This window comes from Carya illinoinensis, chromosome 9, assembly GCF_018687715.1.
Source record: "Carya illinoinensis cultivar Pawnee chromosome 9, C.illinoinensisPawnee_v1, whole genome shotgun sequence".
Taxonomy (NCBI): Eukaryota; Viridiplantae; Streptophyta; class Magnoliopsida; order Fagales; family Juglandaceae; genus Carya; species Carya illinoinensis.
In genome coordinates this window covers 8,628,634-8,647,813 of record NC_056760.1, presented here as the reverse complement: position 1 = coordinate 8,647,813, position 19,180 = coordinate 8,628,634, and the positions used below count along the sequence as shown (strand labels likewise).

At 36.3% G+C, this 19,180-nt stretch overlaps 2 protein-coding genes across 2 annotated transcripts; both read left to right on the top strand.

The window, feature by feature from the left end:
* Positions 1–765: 765 nt before the first annotated feature.
* On the top strand, positions 766–1,934 carry LOC122276742 (putative cysteine-rich receptor-like protein kinase 35). Its single transcript, XM_043086654.1, has 5 exons — positions 766–845; positions 958–1,278; positions 1,370–1,464; positions 1,623–1,639; positions 1,740–1,934. Exons 1-5 carry the CDS (start codon positions 766–768, stop codon positions 1,932–1,934), a joined length of 708 nt encoding a protein of 235 aa, XP_042942588.1.
* A 12,300-nt stretch (positions 1,935–14,234) lies between these two features.
* LOC122276348 (putative receptor-like protein kinase At4g00960) lies at positions 14,235–18,518 on the top strand. Its single transcript, XM_043085994.1, has 7 exons — positions 14,235–15,305; positions 16,323–16,445; positions 16,692–16,819; positions 16,926–17,136; positions 17,282–17,519; positions 17,704–17,854; positions 17,991–18,518. The coding sequence occupies exons 1-7, from the start codon at positions 14,477–14,479 to the stop codon at positions 18,330–18,332; spliced, it is 2,022 nt and encodes a 673-aa protein (XP_042941928.1). The 5' UTR covers positions 14,235–14,476; the 3' UTR covers positions 18,333–18,518.
* The last annotated feature ends 662 nt before the right edge of the window (positions 18,519–19,180 follow it).

Genomic DNA, 19,180 nt, shown 5'->3' with positions numbered 1-19,180 from the left:
ACTATTTGGCTGCCCAGCGTGTATCATTGGGTGTGCTTCTGCTGCAAATGCTGCAAAATTCCATTTTTTTCAATTATTTTTTAAATATCTTTAACCATTTTTTAAAAAGAATCACAAATTTATTATTAGTCACTCACTTAACTATTAAGTAAAAAATAAAAATAAATATATTAACGGTCAAAATGAGGATGAAAATACGTTGGGACAAGTTAGCCTTGTCCTTTCTTTTAAAATTGGCTAGCCGGATGCGAATGATCTGAAGTAACTTTATGCTTCCATCTGTTTTGAACACCTCAACTTTGCCCCCACGCATTGTCAGATTCCAGAATTTTGATTACGTTAATGCAAATTCCAAAATTCAACACTTTGACAAAAGCAGGGCTTTGGTGCTTGCAGGAAACGCAAGAAACTCAACTAGAATTGCAATTCTTATAGTCATGCCGATTGTCGCTTCCTTTGTTCTAATATGCATCCGCATCTTTTATAGAAGAGTGAGGGAAATCAAGGGAGCGACTTCAAAGTACGTTAAGAGGTATCATTCTACACAAAAGTATGGCATAATTTGGGGATTGTCAACTATCAAACAATTCTAGAAATTAAAATAGCTATATAATTGTACGTAAGATGAGTGTTCGATCTGCCTGACCAGTGACGTCTGCTAAAACAAAATGAACAATGCACTAATCAAATTAAAACTTATTGCTTGATCTTTAGATGGACCCGTATATGAAATTGATAGTGCTGAAGAAAAGCTAAAATTCGAGTATGGGACAATTGAAGTTGCTACAGAGAACTTTTCTGCTCAAAACAAGCTTGGAGAAGGAGGATTTGGTGCAGTTTATAAGGTAATGAAAGATAATTGCGTGCAAGATAAGGTTATACATATTATATACAATATTTTGATAGATAAGTTCATATTTGGTATGGTTGCACTTCTGCTTAAATTTTGAATTCTAGTCATAGTAATTTCCTTTCGATTGGAATGTCTTGTCCTTCAATATATGGCTTTAGCAAAAGCATCAGCTTGCATGAATATGCAGATCCAATCAAACGTGCACAATTGAATTGGGAAGTGCGTGACAACATTATACAAGGCATTGCTGGAGGACTTCTTTACCTTCATCAAGATTCCCGCCTTCGTATTATTCATCGTGATCTCAAAGCTAGCAACATTTTATTAGATGCAGACATGAACCCCAAGATTTCAGATTTTGGGACGGCAAGATTATTTGAAGCAGATCAAAGTCAAGCCAATACACACAAAATTGTGGGGACCTAGTAAGTATATCCACATACGCTATAGCTAATAACTAGAATATAGCATGCCATATACCCTAATGATTACTAATACTTTGGTCCTCCCATGCAGTGGATACATGCCTCCGGAATATACAATACGCAGACACTTTTCAGTAAAATCTGATGTGTTTAGTTTTGGTGTGTTATTTCTGGAGATAGTGAGGGGTAAAAAAATTAATTCAATAATTTCTAATGGAGATAATGAAGGCAGTCTTCTAAGTTATGTAAGTACTAAAATCTCTGTGCACATTTCGATCATTTCTGTGTCAAAGTGTGATCACTAGTAATTCACATAATAAATACAAAATAAATTAATTTTACAGGCATGGAAAAATTGGAGGTAAGGGACAATTTCAAATCTTGCAGATCCCACGATAAGGAACAGTTGTTTAGAAACTCAAATAATGAGATGCATCCACATTGGGTTATTATGTGTTCAGGATAACTTGGCTGACAGACCGAACATGTCTTCAGTTGTTCTCATGCTCAATAGCCAGTCTACCACTTTACCAGTACCCACAAGACCGGCCTTTCTTATGTACAGGAACAATGATAGATCAGATAAAGTACATGGAAGTAACTCTGCCCAACCCTCGATAAATAAGGCTTCAATTTCTGAGCCAAATCCTCGGTAGCATCAGATGGAAATGCCCCTTAATTTAAACCTTTGTGTTTCGAAATGAAATGTTACCTACTCAATATGAAAAATGATAGACTAACTACTGATTTACCATTTGTTTACAACTATATATTAAAATAGTATATATTTTGAAATTTTAGTTTAACTTTTATTTTGATTTGATGGATTTAAATATTAAAAAAATATTATATTATTAAGAATTGTAGATGGATGGTAATTCGGTTGTAAGGGTATCACTTCTCGTTCAATATGCCCTTTCCCCCTTTTTCTTTTTTGTCTCTCTCTCTTTTTTAATTTATTTGAATGGTAAATCTGCAATAACACATTGGTTCATTTCCTTCGTTACAACTGTTTAGACGTAATTGTTTTCCTTGTTGTACAGGTGTTTAATTCCTTTTGCAATTCTTTTATTAGTATATTGGGTCTGAAAGTGATTCCAAATCATTGCAATCCCTATAATTTGAATAAGGGGGATGCTACTTATCATCCCACGCCACAAATTTTATATATTTTAATATTTTTTATTTTTTATTTTATTTTTGTTAAGCTAATTGAGTTGTTCTTTTTGTCATTCATATATCATATATTTATTATAGGAAAAATGAAAATACAAATTGAAATAGATATAATATGTGATATGTGGGAATGATAAGTAGACTTATCAAAGTTTGAACAATTAATTAATCCCCACGCGCGAACACCGGTACCTAACTTGCCACAACGACTTCTATACTCCTAAATTTTCTAACTTACCTCTTTAGACAATGAAAAACCCTCTCTAAATTTGTGGAGAACTTTGCGGGGGTAATTGTGATAGATATCAAAAGGGAGACATACACACATGGAGGTCACTTGGTTGACTTTTCACCATTGTTGGAGTACCAGATGGGTTGATTCGAATTATTATCCATTTTATAACCTGCTTGGCAGATTGCCCGAGCTATCATTTGTCCATTAATATTATCATGCATAGAGACATGCATTTTTAATCCAGATTACACACATTATTCGAGAGTTAATTAGTTGTGACAAACTTTCTTGTATATATGTATTTGATCAAAATAATGTAAAATACAATAAGCTGGTTGATGCAACTTATGACTAGCTGTAGGTTGTAGCTGACCTTGGTAGCCACCCACAAGCAGCATCGAACACATTAAATTAAGGACATCCTTTGCGACTTCTCTTTGATTTATTAGTGTCGATTGAACGCATGTATAGAAAAAATATTATTCCTCATCTTAAAGTATTTCATTTTCCATTTGCACATATTGATGATTGGTATAAAAAAAATTAGTTAAACTCCGCCACGATATGATGTGACTAAGGATAACATCATCAACAATTATATATATGCAGTTGTCATTTGTCACTCAACATTTGTTATACATATTCGTATCCGAGTCTATGTTTTAGTCCAGCCATCTAATTGACTTATCAACTCTTTAATATTTTTCCTTCTCAATTCAGGATAATGTTAAAAAAAAAAAAAAATTGCATCCAATTTTACATATAAATACAAAAACAAAAGGAATATATGTGATGCAAGACAATAACAAAGAAAGTCAAATTTTTGAAATTGTTAACCCGATCACACTAACAAATTATTTGGGTCATCATACCAATAAAATAACAAGAGAAGTCACATCTAGATATGCAGATCCTCTACTATCTTCAACCTGTGCAGCTCCTCTACCACCGTAGACATGTCCCAAAACAAAGCTTTGCATCAACCGAATTCCACCCAATCCACACCACCAAAATCTCCCTCTACCCGCATCGAATGGCTCATCTCCTCCACCACTCAGATTATCATTTTCTCTTCCCTCTCTCTCTCTCTCTCTCTCTCTCTCCCTCCTCCGCTACACTTGGTGAGATCCGGCCTCAAATTGACCAATCATTCCCCGCTCCTTAGCCATACCATCTAGACCAAGATCAACATAGTAGAATATGGGCTGCATCAAACTAGTAAGGATAGAACCCATATCATTTTGAACAATTACTCAAATGCCAATCTTGTCATGTTCATTTTTTATTGCGACATCCCAGTTAACTTTGACCCAATTGGATTGAGGAGCTTTCCAATGAAGTGCAGTAGTCTGATTATGAAATCTGGTCACTGTCTATTGTTGCAGTTCAATTTGAAAATTCTTAAAAGTTTTTGTTGAGGAAAAATGAGCGTGTTGGCATATTCTTGTGAAAACCTGTGTAAAATAGTGTTGTAACTAGTGTTGTTGCGGAAGGCTTGAAGTGGGCTTGAAGTGTGCTCATTATTGGTCAAAAGAAGCGACTTCGCTCGACCCTCGCTCGACAGAGCGCTCGAGCGAACTCAGGCAGATTCAACCGCTCGACCATCGCTCGACATACGGCTCGAGCGAACTCAGGCAGATTCAACCGCTCGACCCTCGCTCGACACTGAGCTCGAGCGAACCCAGGCAGAGTGTGTCGCTCGACCCTCACTCGACACTGAGCTCGAGCGAACTCAGGCAGAGTCGACCGCTCGATACTCGCTCGACATGGCGCTCGAGCGAACTCAGGCAGATTTCGGCGCTCGACCTTCGCTCGACACTTCGCTCGAGCCAATGTTCCAGATCACTTACAATGTAGGGTTTTGGACGCCTCATTTGATGGGAACTATAAATAGAACATGTTAGCTTCTGTTCTATGTGTGGAGAATCAGAGCAAAAACCCTAAGGGCCTCCAAGAACTTCTTAGAGCAACCTCTCCCCCATTTGGTTGATCCTTTCTTGGATAAACACGTCTCCACCACAACATACACAAAATCAACTCTTACTTGAGTCCATTGAAGTGGACATTTTTGTTGGCCGGAAGAGTCCGGAGCTGCCGTTGATGCAGAGATCGAGAAGTTCTCGTGGGAAGCTATAGGAAGGTCGGAGTTCCGACACTACATGCGTGTAGAGATCGAGTGGGTCACTCGTGGTGTTGCAAGCCAAGTTTAGCTACTACAAAGGTTTTGTGAGTGTCTCTAAATTGGTTGTAACAAACTAAAGTTTCTATAGTGGATTTGAGGTGGTGTCTTACACCCGGAGTGGTTTTAGATTTTGAAGATGTTTTTCAAATGAGTTTCCACTCCGTGAACAAAATCATGTGTTGATTATTTGTGTTATTTGATTTATTTATTAACTGCTTGTTTGATTAATTTTCAAAAGGCCATAAAAATTAGATTACACCTATTCACCCCCCCTCTAGGTGTAGTGTTGTGTAGAACCACTGCTTTTTCAGTTTTAACAACTTGCCCATAAAACATGGTTGGTGCTTGAAAAGAGCAATCACGTATGAGAGGATTCCTTCTAAACCATATAAATCTTGATAAAATAGTAAAAAACACCAAATCTTGGCTTGACAGTGTATCTAACAGGCTTAAATATACTAAAATAATCATCTGCCATATTTATTTATTTGAAGATGAGACACCAGGCTAAATCTTATGGACATGTACATCAACAAGGGATGTGTGGTTGCTAGGTTCAAGAGCAATCCAAAAGGCTTGAAGAAGAAATAAAATAAAAAAAGGAAGTCACGTGACTTTGAGTAGTAGATGGGTTGGAATGGGTCATTATCCAAAAAATTAAGTCAATTGGAATGAAGTTAGGTAAAAAGGGTAGTGAAGGGAAACAAAACGCAGTTGAAATCTCGTTCTGCCCAAAACACATCCAAAACATCGCGTGTTCATTAATCTATGTGTTGGTGACGGTGACGTTGGGTCGTGCAAATGGTGCTTGCATTTAGACTTTTTCTCTAGAAGTAAATGCATGGAGATGTCGTGGTACCATTCCCCAACTCTGTCGAAAAATTGTAGTTCAACGCATAAAGTGCTTGTCCTTTTCTGGATGCGGTTGTAGTTGGGAATAGGAGTTCTCCTAATACTTTATAAGGTATTTTTGTCTTATTTTCATCTTATTATATAAAATATTATATTTTTATCATCTTTAAATTATTTCTATTTTTTTAAAAAAACTTAAGATTAAAAGTTGATGGCTAATACCATTAATATATCATTAGTTGGAAGGGTAATGACAAATGATGAACGTGTATGATCAGAGAATTGGAATTTTCCACATCTAATTGCCCGCAGTGCTTATGTTGCAACTACAGAAGCAACACAAATAACAACAGCGACAATTATATATATGCAATTGTCATTTGTCGCTCAACATTTGTTATACATATTCGTATCCGAGCCTATCCATCTAATTGACTAATGAACTCTTTAATATTTTTCCTTCCCAATTCAGGATAATGTTAGAAAAACAAAATTGCCCCAATTTTATATATAAATAGAAAAACAAAATGAATACATGTGATGCAAGACAATAATAAAGAAAGGGACATTGTTGAAATTGTTAACCTGATGTCACTAACAAATTATTTGAGTCATCTTACAAATAAAATAACAAGAGAAGTCACATCTGGATATTAAAAAATAAAATAAATTTAATTTATTTTCTTTAGGCCAGAAATTCCGAGCACTGCTCTTCCATAACTCCAAAATGAACATGTGTTACAAGTCATGTGGTCAAGAGGACGCATAAAAAGGCTTCTCTACCTATTATAATTAAAAAAGAAAAAGAAAAAAAGAAGAAGACCTAAACAAGCATGACGTAACCTTATTCAAATAATTGGGAGGATAAAGTGGGTAAGAAGAAGAAAGATAACGAGATTCTTCTCCTAAACAAGAAGCATGCACTCAGAGAACCGACATACAATTTTCGCTCCAGGGAAACTCTTGCGATAGCCAACTCTCTTGATAGTGAGATGAGTTCATACCTTCTTTACTTCCTTTTCCTTACCACCCTGTTTTAACCCACCCCATCCATCCTTTTTCTTTCACAACTACAATCTTAATGGATATGGACAACCTGATCAATCAAACTGAAGCTCTATCTTGGGAGGATCTTTGTTTCTCACCTGAACAAGAACCTGCAAGTGAAGATAAAGATTTAGCTCTCATTGGAAGAATAGTCGCTACTAGACCTCTAAACAAGATTGCTCTTCATGCATCTTTTAAGGCAGTCTGGAATTTTGTGGGTAAGTTCCATATTGAAGATTTAGATGCAAATCTTTTCCTTTTCACATTCCAAAAGGCTAGTGATATTCAAAGGATTATGAACCAGATGCCGTGAAATTTTAAAGGACACCTTCTTATTCTCAAGAGCTGCCCTGAAGGTTCGTCTTGGCAAGATATTAGCCTTTGTACTTCAACTTTTTTTGTCCAAATTCATGGTCTTATTAGAAAACATATGACAAAAAATTTGGCCTAAAAAATTGGTAGGGCCCTTGGGAATTATATTGGAGTTGATGTGGACCCTCTATTTGGTTTGGCTAGCCAGAAATTTCTACATATTAAAGTGGAGATAGACATCAACAAACCCCTGAAACAAGGAATATGGGAACCTAGAGATTCCAGTGCAAATAGGGTTTCTTTTAAATATGAGCGTCTTTCAGACTTCTGTTATGCATGTGGTAGAATCAGTCACTCTCATATCTTCTGCACTTTTCTAAACATCATCCTAGAGCCCCTGCCATATGGGCCCTGGTTGCGTGCGGATTCTACTATGGTTAAACCGGTCCAAGCTCAGAGTAGTTATTCAAATGTTTCTAGACTAGCATTAGTCAACTTTACGAAAAAGGAAGATCTTGGCAATTCTCTACAAAATTTAGAGCCTGAAGGAAGTAAAGTTTTTGGTGCTCCCTTTTCACTGGATAAAGGGAAAGAGGCTGCAATCCCATTTTCAGAAAAATCCTCCGCCATTGAAAGTTTATTCTCAGGCAATATATGTGAAAATCCATGGCTTCTCAATCAAGCCAATCACTCAACAAATCCGGATGCAAAGTTTGCAAAGAAATACCCAACCAAAGTTTGGTCTCCTCAAGAACTTATCTCTTTTGACGCACTTGAAAATAGTCCAAACTTTCATAAAGATGGGAAATCTAGAAAAGGGAAACTTGAAGATCTTCTTAATGCTCACACAAGCACAGAAACTGAAGTTCAAACAAGCACCGACATTGGGCTTTATGTTAACCAGCAGATGAATCTGGATTTTCAGCTAGCATCGGCGTGCTCACGGGAACTTTTCTTTGCAGGTGCAGAACATAGCAGGCAACCATTCAATCCGATGGCTGATTTTTCTCCAGGTACTGTAGCATACAGTAAAATTGTTGCTTTAAATTCCTCACCCACTTTCGGCTGCAGCAACATTAATATGGGCATTAAATCTCCACCTGCCTTCCAACAAGTCAGTAGTCAAATCTCAAAGAAGGAAAATCATGATATTTACGGCAACCAATGGGATAAGACTCAACAGTAGCAGCAGCAAATATCTCCTTCCTCAGTATTAAACTCGGATTCGTGGCCTTATCGGTGGACCCAATTACAAGCAGCGGGTTTGGGTTTAAGCCCCTCTTGAACCTGACCAAAAGAAGCTCCGCTTCAAAGCCCAAAATATATGCCACCTGAAGGAAAAAATCAATCCGAGAAAAAGCCTATCATCTCAGCTCCAAGGAATGAATCAAGTCAGACCTCACTATCTCAGAAGCGAGAAAGCAAATGGAAAACAGGCCCACCTTTCAATGCCCTCAATCCCACGCTGCAAAAACCAAAAGCAATCATTTTCACTCCATCTATTAATTATTAGCCAGTTCAACTCTTTCCAGAAAGTCAAACCTTAAATTCTCCACCAGGATTTCCTCCAAAGAAAATGGGACCAACCATCAGAAGTAAGACCATTTTCATAGAAGGTCAACCAGCACATGAAGAAGAATCTCATCCATCAAGGAGCATAGTCACTATAGTTCCTCTTTCAGAAACTGAATCCCAGGCGAAAAGAATGATCCCAGAGACTGAAGATATACAAACCCCAAAACAAAAATTTCAAAAAATTTCTGATGGTAAAGGAATAGCAAGAAGCAGCGCTGCAAGCTGCAATGAAGAGAAAGAAGCAACTTTTATGCTCTTATCAATCAATAAATTAGCAATGGGGAAAGCAAAAAAATCAAAAGGAACAGCAAGGGCAACTCCGTACAATAGATCCACTCACAACACATCTTCAACTGAGATATCACCAAAAGCTGACGAGGCGGGCTCAACCATGCCTCCAACACCTCCATTAAGACACTGATATGGAATTGCAGGAGTTTATCCTACCCTAAAGCAATCAGAAATATAAGGGCGTATATATCTAAATATAATCCTGATATAATATTTTTGTCGGAAACTATGGTGTCTAGTGAAAACACCATTACTATTGTAAATAGGCTAGGTTTCCAACTTTTTGTTAATGTCCCCGCCTTAGGAAAAAATGGAGGCCTTTTGTTACTATGGCGACCCGGGTTGGATATCGAACCGGTGCATGTTAATACAAATGCTATTTCTATTTTGGTCTACTCTGATCCTCCTAATCATCATTGGCTGTCTACTTTTGTTTATACTCCAGCTCAATGGCAAAACAAGACAAAATTCTGGACTCATCTGGAAACTACACATCAATCTTTCCCTGGCCCTTGGCTCTGTATTGGTGATTTCAATGATTTACTCAGTCAAACGGATAAAGTGGGGGGACGACTAGTTACATCTACTTCCATTGGAGGATTAAAAAGGTTAATGGATTCTCATGGCTTAATCGACATAGGCTTTTCGGGACCAACTTTCACATGGACCAATAATCGTCAAGGACAAGCAATGATTAGAGAAAGGTTAGATCGCGAAATAGCAAATACACGGTAGAGGATGTTATTCCCAGATGCCACCATTCAACATCTAGTATCTTCAACCTCAGATTACAAGCCTCTATTGCTCAACACAATGAAGATAAGGAAAAATGCTTCTCAGTTTAAATTTGAAGAATTCAGGACTCGAGAACCTCTCAGCAATATAATCATTCAAGAGGTATGGAGCCAACAATTCAATGGAAATCCCGCTTTCATATTGTGTAGCAAGCTCAAGGAAACAAAAAAAGCACTCAAACTCTAGAATAAAAATCATTTTGGGAGAATTCAGTCAAATATTCAGCAAATTGAGATAGAGATTAGTCAACTACAAAGCAACACATCAGACCAAATGACTTTATAGAGAGAAAATTACCTACTCCATCAACTTCAAGATCAACAAAAGAACGAAGAAATTCTTTGGCGGCAAAAGTCGAGAATCAACTGGCTCACAACAGAAGACTTAAATACAAAATTCTATCACCAGTCAACAACAATACACTGACGAAGGAATGGGATCGACTCTGTCAAGCTAAATCCAGGTATTTGGACTATGGACCAAAATGTGATAGAATCTACTTTTATTGATTATTTCAAAACCATATACACGTCCATGGAACCAACTTTCCCAGAAAATCTCAGGAATATATTCCATAACCATATTTCTAGGGAGGAAAACAATCTATTAACTATAGTGCCCCAGGAACTTGAGATTTTTGGAGCTCTCAAACAAATCCCAAACCGCAAAGCTCCAGGTCCGAATGGAATGACTTGCCTTTTTTATAAACATTACTGGTATATTATCAAGAGAGATGTAATTGCCACAGTGCAAAATTTCTTTAGGAGTGGAAAACTCCTGAAACAAATAAACCATACCCACATCGCTCTCATACCAAAAAATGCCAACCCTAGTTTCCCATAGCATTACCGTCCTATCAGCTTGACAAATGTCATTTATAAAATCATCACAAAGATTCTAGCAAATCGATTAAAGAAAACTCTTCTGAGCATCATCTCTCCCTTTCAACCAGCATTTGTGCCAACAAGAAACATAAAAGAAAACTCCATCATTGCCCATGAAATGTTTCACCATCTAAATAATCATAAGGGGAAGAAGGGTCAGATGGCCATAAAGATAGACATGGAAAAAGCTTTCAATTTCATAGAATGGAACTTCCTATTCACAGTTATGAAAGTATTGGGTTTCAACTCTACATGGATCAACCTCATCAAGGAATGTATTACAATAGTCTCGTTCTCTATTCTCATAAATGGATCCCTAAGAGGTTTTTTCAAAGCCCAACGAGGTCTGAGACAAGGTAACCCCATCTCACCTTTCTTTTTTATTATATGCACGGAAGTCCTTTCAAGGCTATTGGCAAGATCGGAAAATACCAGATTTTTGGAAAGGATAAAAATCAGTAGAGAAAGCCCCCTATCTCTCACATTCTTTTTGCAAATGATCTAATAATCTTTGGGCAAGCAAAAGAAAAATAAACAAAGGCTATCAAAAATGCCTTAGCCAAATATCAAGACCGGTCAGGCCAACGAATCAACCAGAGTAAATTCTCACTCTACATAACTCAAAATACCAGCACTGCAGCAAGGAGGAACATATTGGAGAATTTGCCATACAAAGAATCTACATCAAAGATGACATACTTGGGAATTCATACAACGTTCAACCGATCCAAAAAAGAAGACTACAAAGAGATGTTGGAGAAAATAAACAAAAGATTAGAAGGTTGGAAATCAAAGTTGCTATCTCAAGCAGGTAGATCTATGCTCATTAGAACAGTAGCTAGCACCATACATACTTATCAAATGTCAACTCACATGCTTCCAAAGTCTATCTATAAGTCCTTAAATATAAGTTTCAAAAAATTTTGGTGGGGAACTACAAAAGATCAAACGCGCAAGCTATGCTTAAAATCTTGAAAGTCAATTTGTCAACCAAAAAAAGAAGGGGGACTGGGACTACGAAAGATGGAGAGCATGAATGTTGCGTTATTAGCAAAGACAGGCTGGGAAATGAGTCAACCAAATGTGGGTATATGGCACAAGCTCCTTACAAAGAAATATTTGAAATCAACCACCTTCACAAATGTTGCTTCAAAGAATACTGACTCGAGTCTATGGAAAGGAATACTGAAAACAAGACCACTGCTGGAAAAATGTATGTGTTTTAATATCACAAATGGTTCATCAGTGAAAGTCTGGTTTGACTTGTGGATCCCATCTATGAAAAATTTCAAACCTCTCCCTTTAAACCCTCAAATTGATCTTTCGCAAGGCTTAAAGGTTTCAGACCTGATCAATCAGATAAATAGATTATGGGATCTTCAAAAATTACAATTATTTTTCCAACCCACCAGTGTCTTAGAAATTCAAAAAATCCCTTTATCCAGAACAACATAAAGACTAGATCGCTTCATTTGGACAAAAACTCAAAATGGTAGATTTTCTATCAAATCAGCCCATCATATTGCCTCCAACATGACAAGCTCCATCAATACAGTCATCCCGAATATCAGCTGGAAAAAGATATGGAAGTTCAAAATCCATGATCGCCATAAATTTCTATTGTGGAAAATCCTATGGAATATTCTACCAACCAGAGAAAGATTAAAACGGTTCATCTCCAGTATTCCCTCAACAAATTGTCATTTTTGTGATGGTAGCGAAGAAACTCTTCTTCATCTCTTCATAGAATGTCCCCTCTCTAGAATCTTGTGGAGTCAGAGTAATTGGCCTTTAAACCTTGCTCCTTGACTATCAATTCTATGCAAGATTGGTTCCTTTTCATCTTAAACCCAAAACAAAAACTGGGTCTCAATTTCCAAGATGAACAACCATTCAGAATATTTGCAATCTTGATTATGGATTTCATATGGAGACTCTGGAATGACTTAGTTCACAACAACAAAAGCCTCTATCCATAAATAGCTTCGCAACAACTAAACCACTCATATCAAGAAAATCTACATGCTTGGAAAGAATAACATAATTCTTCAGTTCAGAAGTCATGGCAGAAACCTCTCCAAAACCAAATTTGTATATCTTTTGATGCAGTTGTCAGAAATAATTTCTTCGTAGTCTCAACAGTAAGCAGGAACACACAAGGAGAGCCTATAGAAATATGGACAGAGGAGAATCTCACCACGACTTCAATAATAGCTGAATCTTTGGCAACAAGACTAGCACTCCAAATGGCGGAACATATCAACCACCAAAAAATTCTTATGGTAGGGGACTCGCAGTTAGTCATTTCCTCTATCTATAAGGATGTAGCCATCTGGCAAATAGAGCCAATCTTGAAAGACATAGCAAACTCTCTAAAAACTCACAAAGATTGGAGTTTTAAAAAAATCGATACATCTCAAAATCGATTTGCGCATTCAGTGGCGTAATGGGCAGCTACAAACTTGAAGTTTGGTAATATTCTTCTAGTTTGTATTTCAACTTGTATTTTGTATATTGATAGTATGACATACTCTCCTTATGGTTTGTAATTTCTTTTCCTATATATATAAATACAAGTTTGCTTAGAAAAAAAAAAAAAAAATGAAGAAGAAGAAGAAGCAAGATAACATGACAAAATAAGCTGGTGGCTTAGCAATATTATAGGCCGTTTCCATTTGTCTGTGATGAGAGTTTCAACACGTCTAATTAGGTTGACCTGCTGACAGCTAGCACACATGCTATTCAAATTGTTGATGATGTACGAAAGTCTTCAACCCTTTCATTAAAGAAAACGCGTTTGGTCCAAGCTAATACACTGAAATGCATTGACCAGTAAAATAAGTTTTGTGTAGTTTAAATGATATAAAATAAAATAAAATGAGGTGATATATTTTAAATAATAATAAATAAAATATTATTATAAAAAAATTTTAATATTAATTTTATATTAAAATTTAAAAAAATTATTTAATATATTTTATATAAAAATTTAAAAAAATTATAATAAAATGAAATGATGTAAAATGATACGAGAATTTTTAATTTTTGATAACCAGATAAAAGAAAATTAATTGTCAAATCATCTACCTTCCTGAATCGTAGCTTCCCATCGACTACTTCCGTCACAATCAACCTGCTTATTTTTTTAAAAAAGAAATTGATTATCATTCCAAGGCATGGGAAAACGTACCATTTAGTCCGTAGTCCTGCTTTCTTCTCCATTTTAATATATAGGCAAAAGGATTTATAGTTTATAACAATTTCTATGATAGAAAACAGAGTCTGCTGAATGATTCAACCTCTAATAAAGTAAGGATTTATTCATCAAATCCTTACTTTAATTTTTGATAACCAAACAAAAGGAAATTAATCATCAAATCATCCACCTTCCTGAATCGTAGCTTCCCATCGACTACTTCCGTCACAATCAACCTGCTTATTTTTTTGAAAAAGAAATTGATTATCATTCCAAGGCATGGGAAAACGTACCCTTTAGTCAGTAGTCGTACTTTCTTCTCCATTTTAATATATAGGCAAAAGGATTTATAGTTTATAACAGTTTCTATGGTAGAAAACAGAGTCAAAAAAAATAAGCTGATTATCATTCAAGGCATGGGAAGACGTACCCTCTAGTCAGTAGTCCTACTTTCTTCTCCATTTTAATATATAGGCAATAGGCTTTATAGTTTATAACAATTTCTATAGTCAAAAACAGAGTCCATTGAATTATTCAACCTCTAATAAAGCAAGGCACCAACACAAACATAAATTCAGCCAACTAGTTCTCCGTTCTTCATAATTGCCTTCCCAGTCTTCAACGCATAAACTAACCTTGCCATTTTGGGTAACATGGCAATTTCCTCAAGATGGCTGTTCCTCCTCTCTGCCATTGTCATACTAACTGCACAAGCCGTCGCACAGACAAAACCGCTATACCAATTCTGTATAAACAACAAGGGCAACTACACCTCCAACAGTACCTATGACAAAAATCTGAATCACATCCTCTCTTCCCTCTCCTCCGGCGCCAGAATTAACTACGGGTTCTTTAATTCCTCTTATGGCAACAACTCTGACGAAGTACACGCAATCGGACTTTGTAGAGGGGATTCTAACTCGGATGACTGCCGCAGTTGCCTCAACAACGCTGCGTCTGTTCTCAAACAGAACTGTCCCGTTCAGAAGGAGGCAATTTTATGGTACGACCACTGCATGTTTCGCTACTCAAATCGCTCTATTTTTGGCCGCATGGAAACTAGTCCTAGAGTCTATATGTGGAACCAGTATAACGTATCAGCCAATTATTTGGATCAGTTCAATAATGTTCTAAGGACCTTGCTGGAAGGCTTAAGAGATGAAGCTGCAGCTGGGGGTTCTCTTCGAAAGTACGCAGTAAATAACACAATCGGACCCCAATTCATGACGCTATATGCAATTGTGCAGTGCACGCCTGATTTATCTGCGATAGGATGCTACAACTGCTTAACCGGGGCTTTCGGTGATATCCCAAAATGTTGTAGTGGGAAGCAAGGAGGTAGAGTGATTAGACCCAGCTGTAATTTCAGGTTTGAGGTCGGACAATTCTACAACTCTACAGCCGAGCCGTTGCCGCCGACCTCGTCACCAGTTTCTCCTCCTCCTCCATCTTCAAACAATACCAACAGTACTCCGAGTGCAGGTACTCACGATATCATTATCAATCACAACATAACAATGAAAAGAAATATATATCGTATTGTTTATTGGTTTTCCATTTTAGCAATCAGTTTCTTTCGTCGCCAAAAAAAAAAAAATCAGTTTCTTTCGTCTTTGTTTCCTCGATTCGTTTGACAAAAATCTTGGTCCATCTGTCGATTGCAATTATGTACAAAACAAAAATCTAAAATGTAGACAATCGAAAAGAAAAAGCAAAACACAAAAGTTGCAAGAGAAAAAAAGAAATCAACCGTGGATGAGGGCGCGTGCTACGGCATCGCGAATCTACCCTTTCTTTCTGATCAGATATTGAGGTAAACACCGATTCAGAGTGTGCGATCTTCGGTTCTTTACAGTGATTAATCATTTTTTAATCATATATATTTTTTAATAAATCTATTAATGACGTTCCATCGAAATTGATATTTGTGAATATGATTTTTCAATTATAACGCTAGTGTGCCACCTGGACGGTACCGTTTAAGTATACCGTTCGGTGAAAGAGAAATTTATTTTTTTATTTAATAATTATAAGTGATTTTAAGTATATTAATATATATATATATTTTTTAAATATTTAAATATATTAAAAAATATAAAAATAAATAAAGAGCTGGACGGCATATCGCGGTAAGAGATGGCAGCACAGTAGCCCAATCCATTTTTCTATGGAAAAGACCTTCAATGAATGGCCAAAAGCTTCATCCTTCTATTCTCACAAAAAGACAAGCCGGTTGTTGGCGAATTCAAAAACGTCGGTTTTCCTTTTTGATGTTTTTTCTTTGTTTGGGTAGAAAAGAAAATTTGACAGAATATTAATTTATAAAAATAACATTATTTTATTAAAATATATGCATTTTTAAATATGAGTATAAAAAAAATTATACGTTCGTTACTGAAAATGAATGATCTGATTGTGATTGACATGGTGCCTTTGTTTATGTTGCAAGTTTTAAAGTAGTTTAGTAAATTTGAGGACGAACAAGTTTATGATTTGCAGGAAGCAAGAGCAACACATCTCGGACCGTCATCATTATAGTTGTGCCAACTGTTGCTTTTGTGGTACTAATCATCTCCGTCTGCGTTTATTTAAGAGTGAGAAGGCCAAGGGAGAAAGTCGAAAGTAAGTAGCATGACAGTTTGTTATTTTATTCTTCAAAACAGGCTTTGTCTGTGATTAGTCAATGGATACTATAGTCCATATACGCATCATGTGCTTCCATTTGCAGTAGTTGTTATTTTATTTAATCAATTCGAATTGGTACTGCATGTTCATCTATATAGGCGAATATTTGAAATTTTGTTGCTCCTCTTAAAGACTGAACTCAATTGATTTGTTAAATGTTGGCATGTTCCTCATGTACTGAAGGTCATTATGTGGATGAAATTAGAAGCGTTGAATCATTGCTGTTTGATTTTGGCACTATTAGCCTTGCGACAGATAACTTTTCTGAAGCAAATAAGCTCGGACAAGGTGGTTTTGGTGCTGTTTACAAGGTAATTACTTATAATCTTCTAAGGAGGAGTATCAATAATTAGTTAAATTAAGTTAATTATTCATATTTCTAACGGTTCTGTTCATTTCACTCTTTTATATTATCAGGGTAAACTCTCTGATGGACAGGTTATAGCTGTGAAAAGACTATCAAAAAATTCTGGACAAGGAGATTTAGAATTTAAGAATGAGGTCTTATTAGTTGCCAAACTTCAACACCGTAATTTGGTTAGGCTTCTAGGCTTCTGCTTGGAAAGAAAGGAAAGGCTTTTAGTATATGAGTTCGTGGAAAATACAAGCCTTGATCACTTCCTTTTCGGTATATTTGCACTTCTAATTTCATATGATGTTTTATGTATGCATACTATTATTTTGGGGCCACAAGTTTTGTTGAAATTTGTTCCCCCATGTTTTATTTAATTGCTTGAAGCATTTAGAAATTTCTAATTTTCTTGAATATGTAGATCCAACCAAACGTGGACATTTGGATTGGGAAAGACGGTATAAAATCATAGGAGGCATTGCTCGAGGGATTCTATATCTCCATGAAGATTCTCGACTTCGTATTATCCATCGCGATCTTAAAGCCAGCAATATCCTTCTAGATGCATATATGAATCCAAAAATTTCAGACTTTGGCATGGCAAGATTGTTTGTATTAGATGAAACGCAAGGGAACACAAGCAGAATTGTGGGGACCTAGTAAGTATCATGATTGAGGAGAGCTAATTTTTACATTTGTGTCATAGAATTAAGGTTAACATGCTAACTAAGGCTTATTCAGTTTCCAAAATCAAGATAAAGCTGAGAGGTTAGATTATAATTATGGATATATCTATTGTTATTCAAACAAAACTAATAAGTCCTTAATGATGTCAATGTGCAGTGGATATATGGCTCCAGAGTATGCAATGCATGGACAATTTTCAATGAAGTCCGATGCCTATAGTTTTGGTGTGTTAGTATTGGAGATATTGAGCGGACAAAAGAACATTTCCTTCCGAATTGGAGAGAATGTGGAGCATCTCCTAAGCTATGTAAGAATCATTCTTTGTGCATTTTCCTTAATTTTCCAGTAATTGCTATAACATTTGCCTTTGCACAAAAACAAAATACATAAATAGAAGATTCTTTCTCTCTGATATTTTATGTCTGTTTGTATTATATCTACAGGCATGGAGAAATTGGAGGGAGAACGCAGCTTTAAATATTGTAGATCCGACAATGAAGCCTAGCTCAACAAGTGAAGTAATGAGATGCATCCACATCGGATTACTATGTGTTCAAGAAAATGTAGCTGATAGACCAACCATGGCATCAGTCGTTGTCATGCTCAATAGCTACTCCACCACTCTTCCAGTGCCTTCACAACCAGCATTTTTTATGCACACTAACATGGAATCTGGATGGAAGCATAGCGTAGGGACTACAGATAAGTCAGAAGAGAGATCCAAAGGGAGCTCTATCCAGGCCTCACAAAATGAGGTTTCAATTACTGAGCTCTATCCTCGCTAGTGCTTCATACACATATTATGATGGTCCATGATTCGTGTGGTTTGTGGTTATTTGAGTTCAACTTCGTATCTAGAACTTGTGGGTTAGGTTCATTTTCTATGTTTGTTTTGTTTTTCTATTTTTTGTGGAATGAAACTCAATAAGGATTATGCTTTTATTTTATTTTATTTTATTTTTTTGTTTTTAGAGTCAAGGCAACAATCACATCTGTAACATTACTCTTAATTCAATAATGGTATGCTCAGGAACTAAACAAATAATATTGTTGGTATGTGAGATAAAATCATAGCTAAATCTCATCTTATTGCAGAATCTCACGTGTAGGGTGGGTTCAAGGTAATCAAGGAAGTGCACTGCTTCTTGTTGTGTAGCCCTTTAAACCTCGAGCAAAGCAAAAACTACATTGCCTTGTTCAAAGCTTTAACATCATTAGACATCGAGTAAACCAAGAACTATATTGTCTTTGTCATATATATGTATGAATAAAGATGTGTAATTACTTCCATCAAACACTAGCGAGGATATAGATCAGTAACTGAAACCTCGTTTCTTGAAATTTGGAAGAACTGATTAGGAGACATGTCTGATATATATTTTTTTTCTTTAAACAAGGACAGAACCTCCATTTTATTCAATAAATCCTCACTTTAGACAGAGGAAAACCATGATAACAGGGCCCATACTAAGACCACACAAGAAGTACCCATACTAAGATAAAGGACCCCAAACAACAAAATACAAGGATGACAATGGACACGACTATTACTAACGGATGCGTAAATAGGGGAGGTTGAGTTTATCCATTCGGATGAGACTTTGGAGTTTCCTCGATAATTGCATAAGATTAT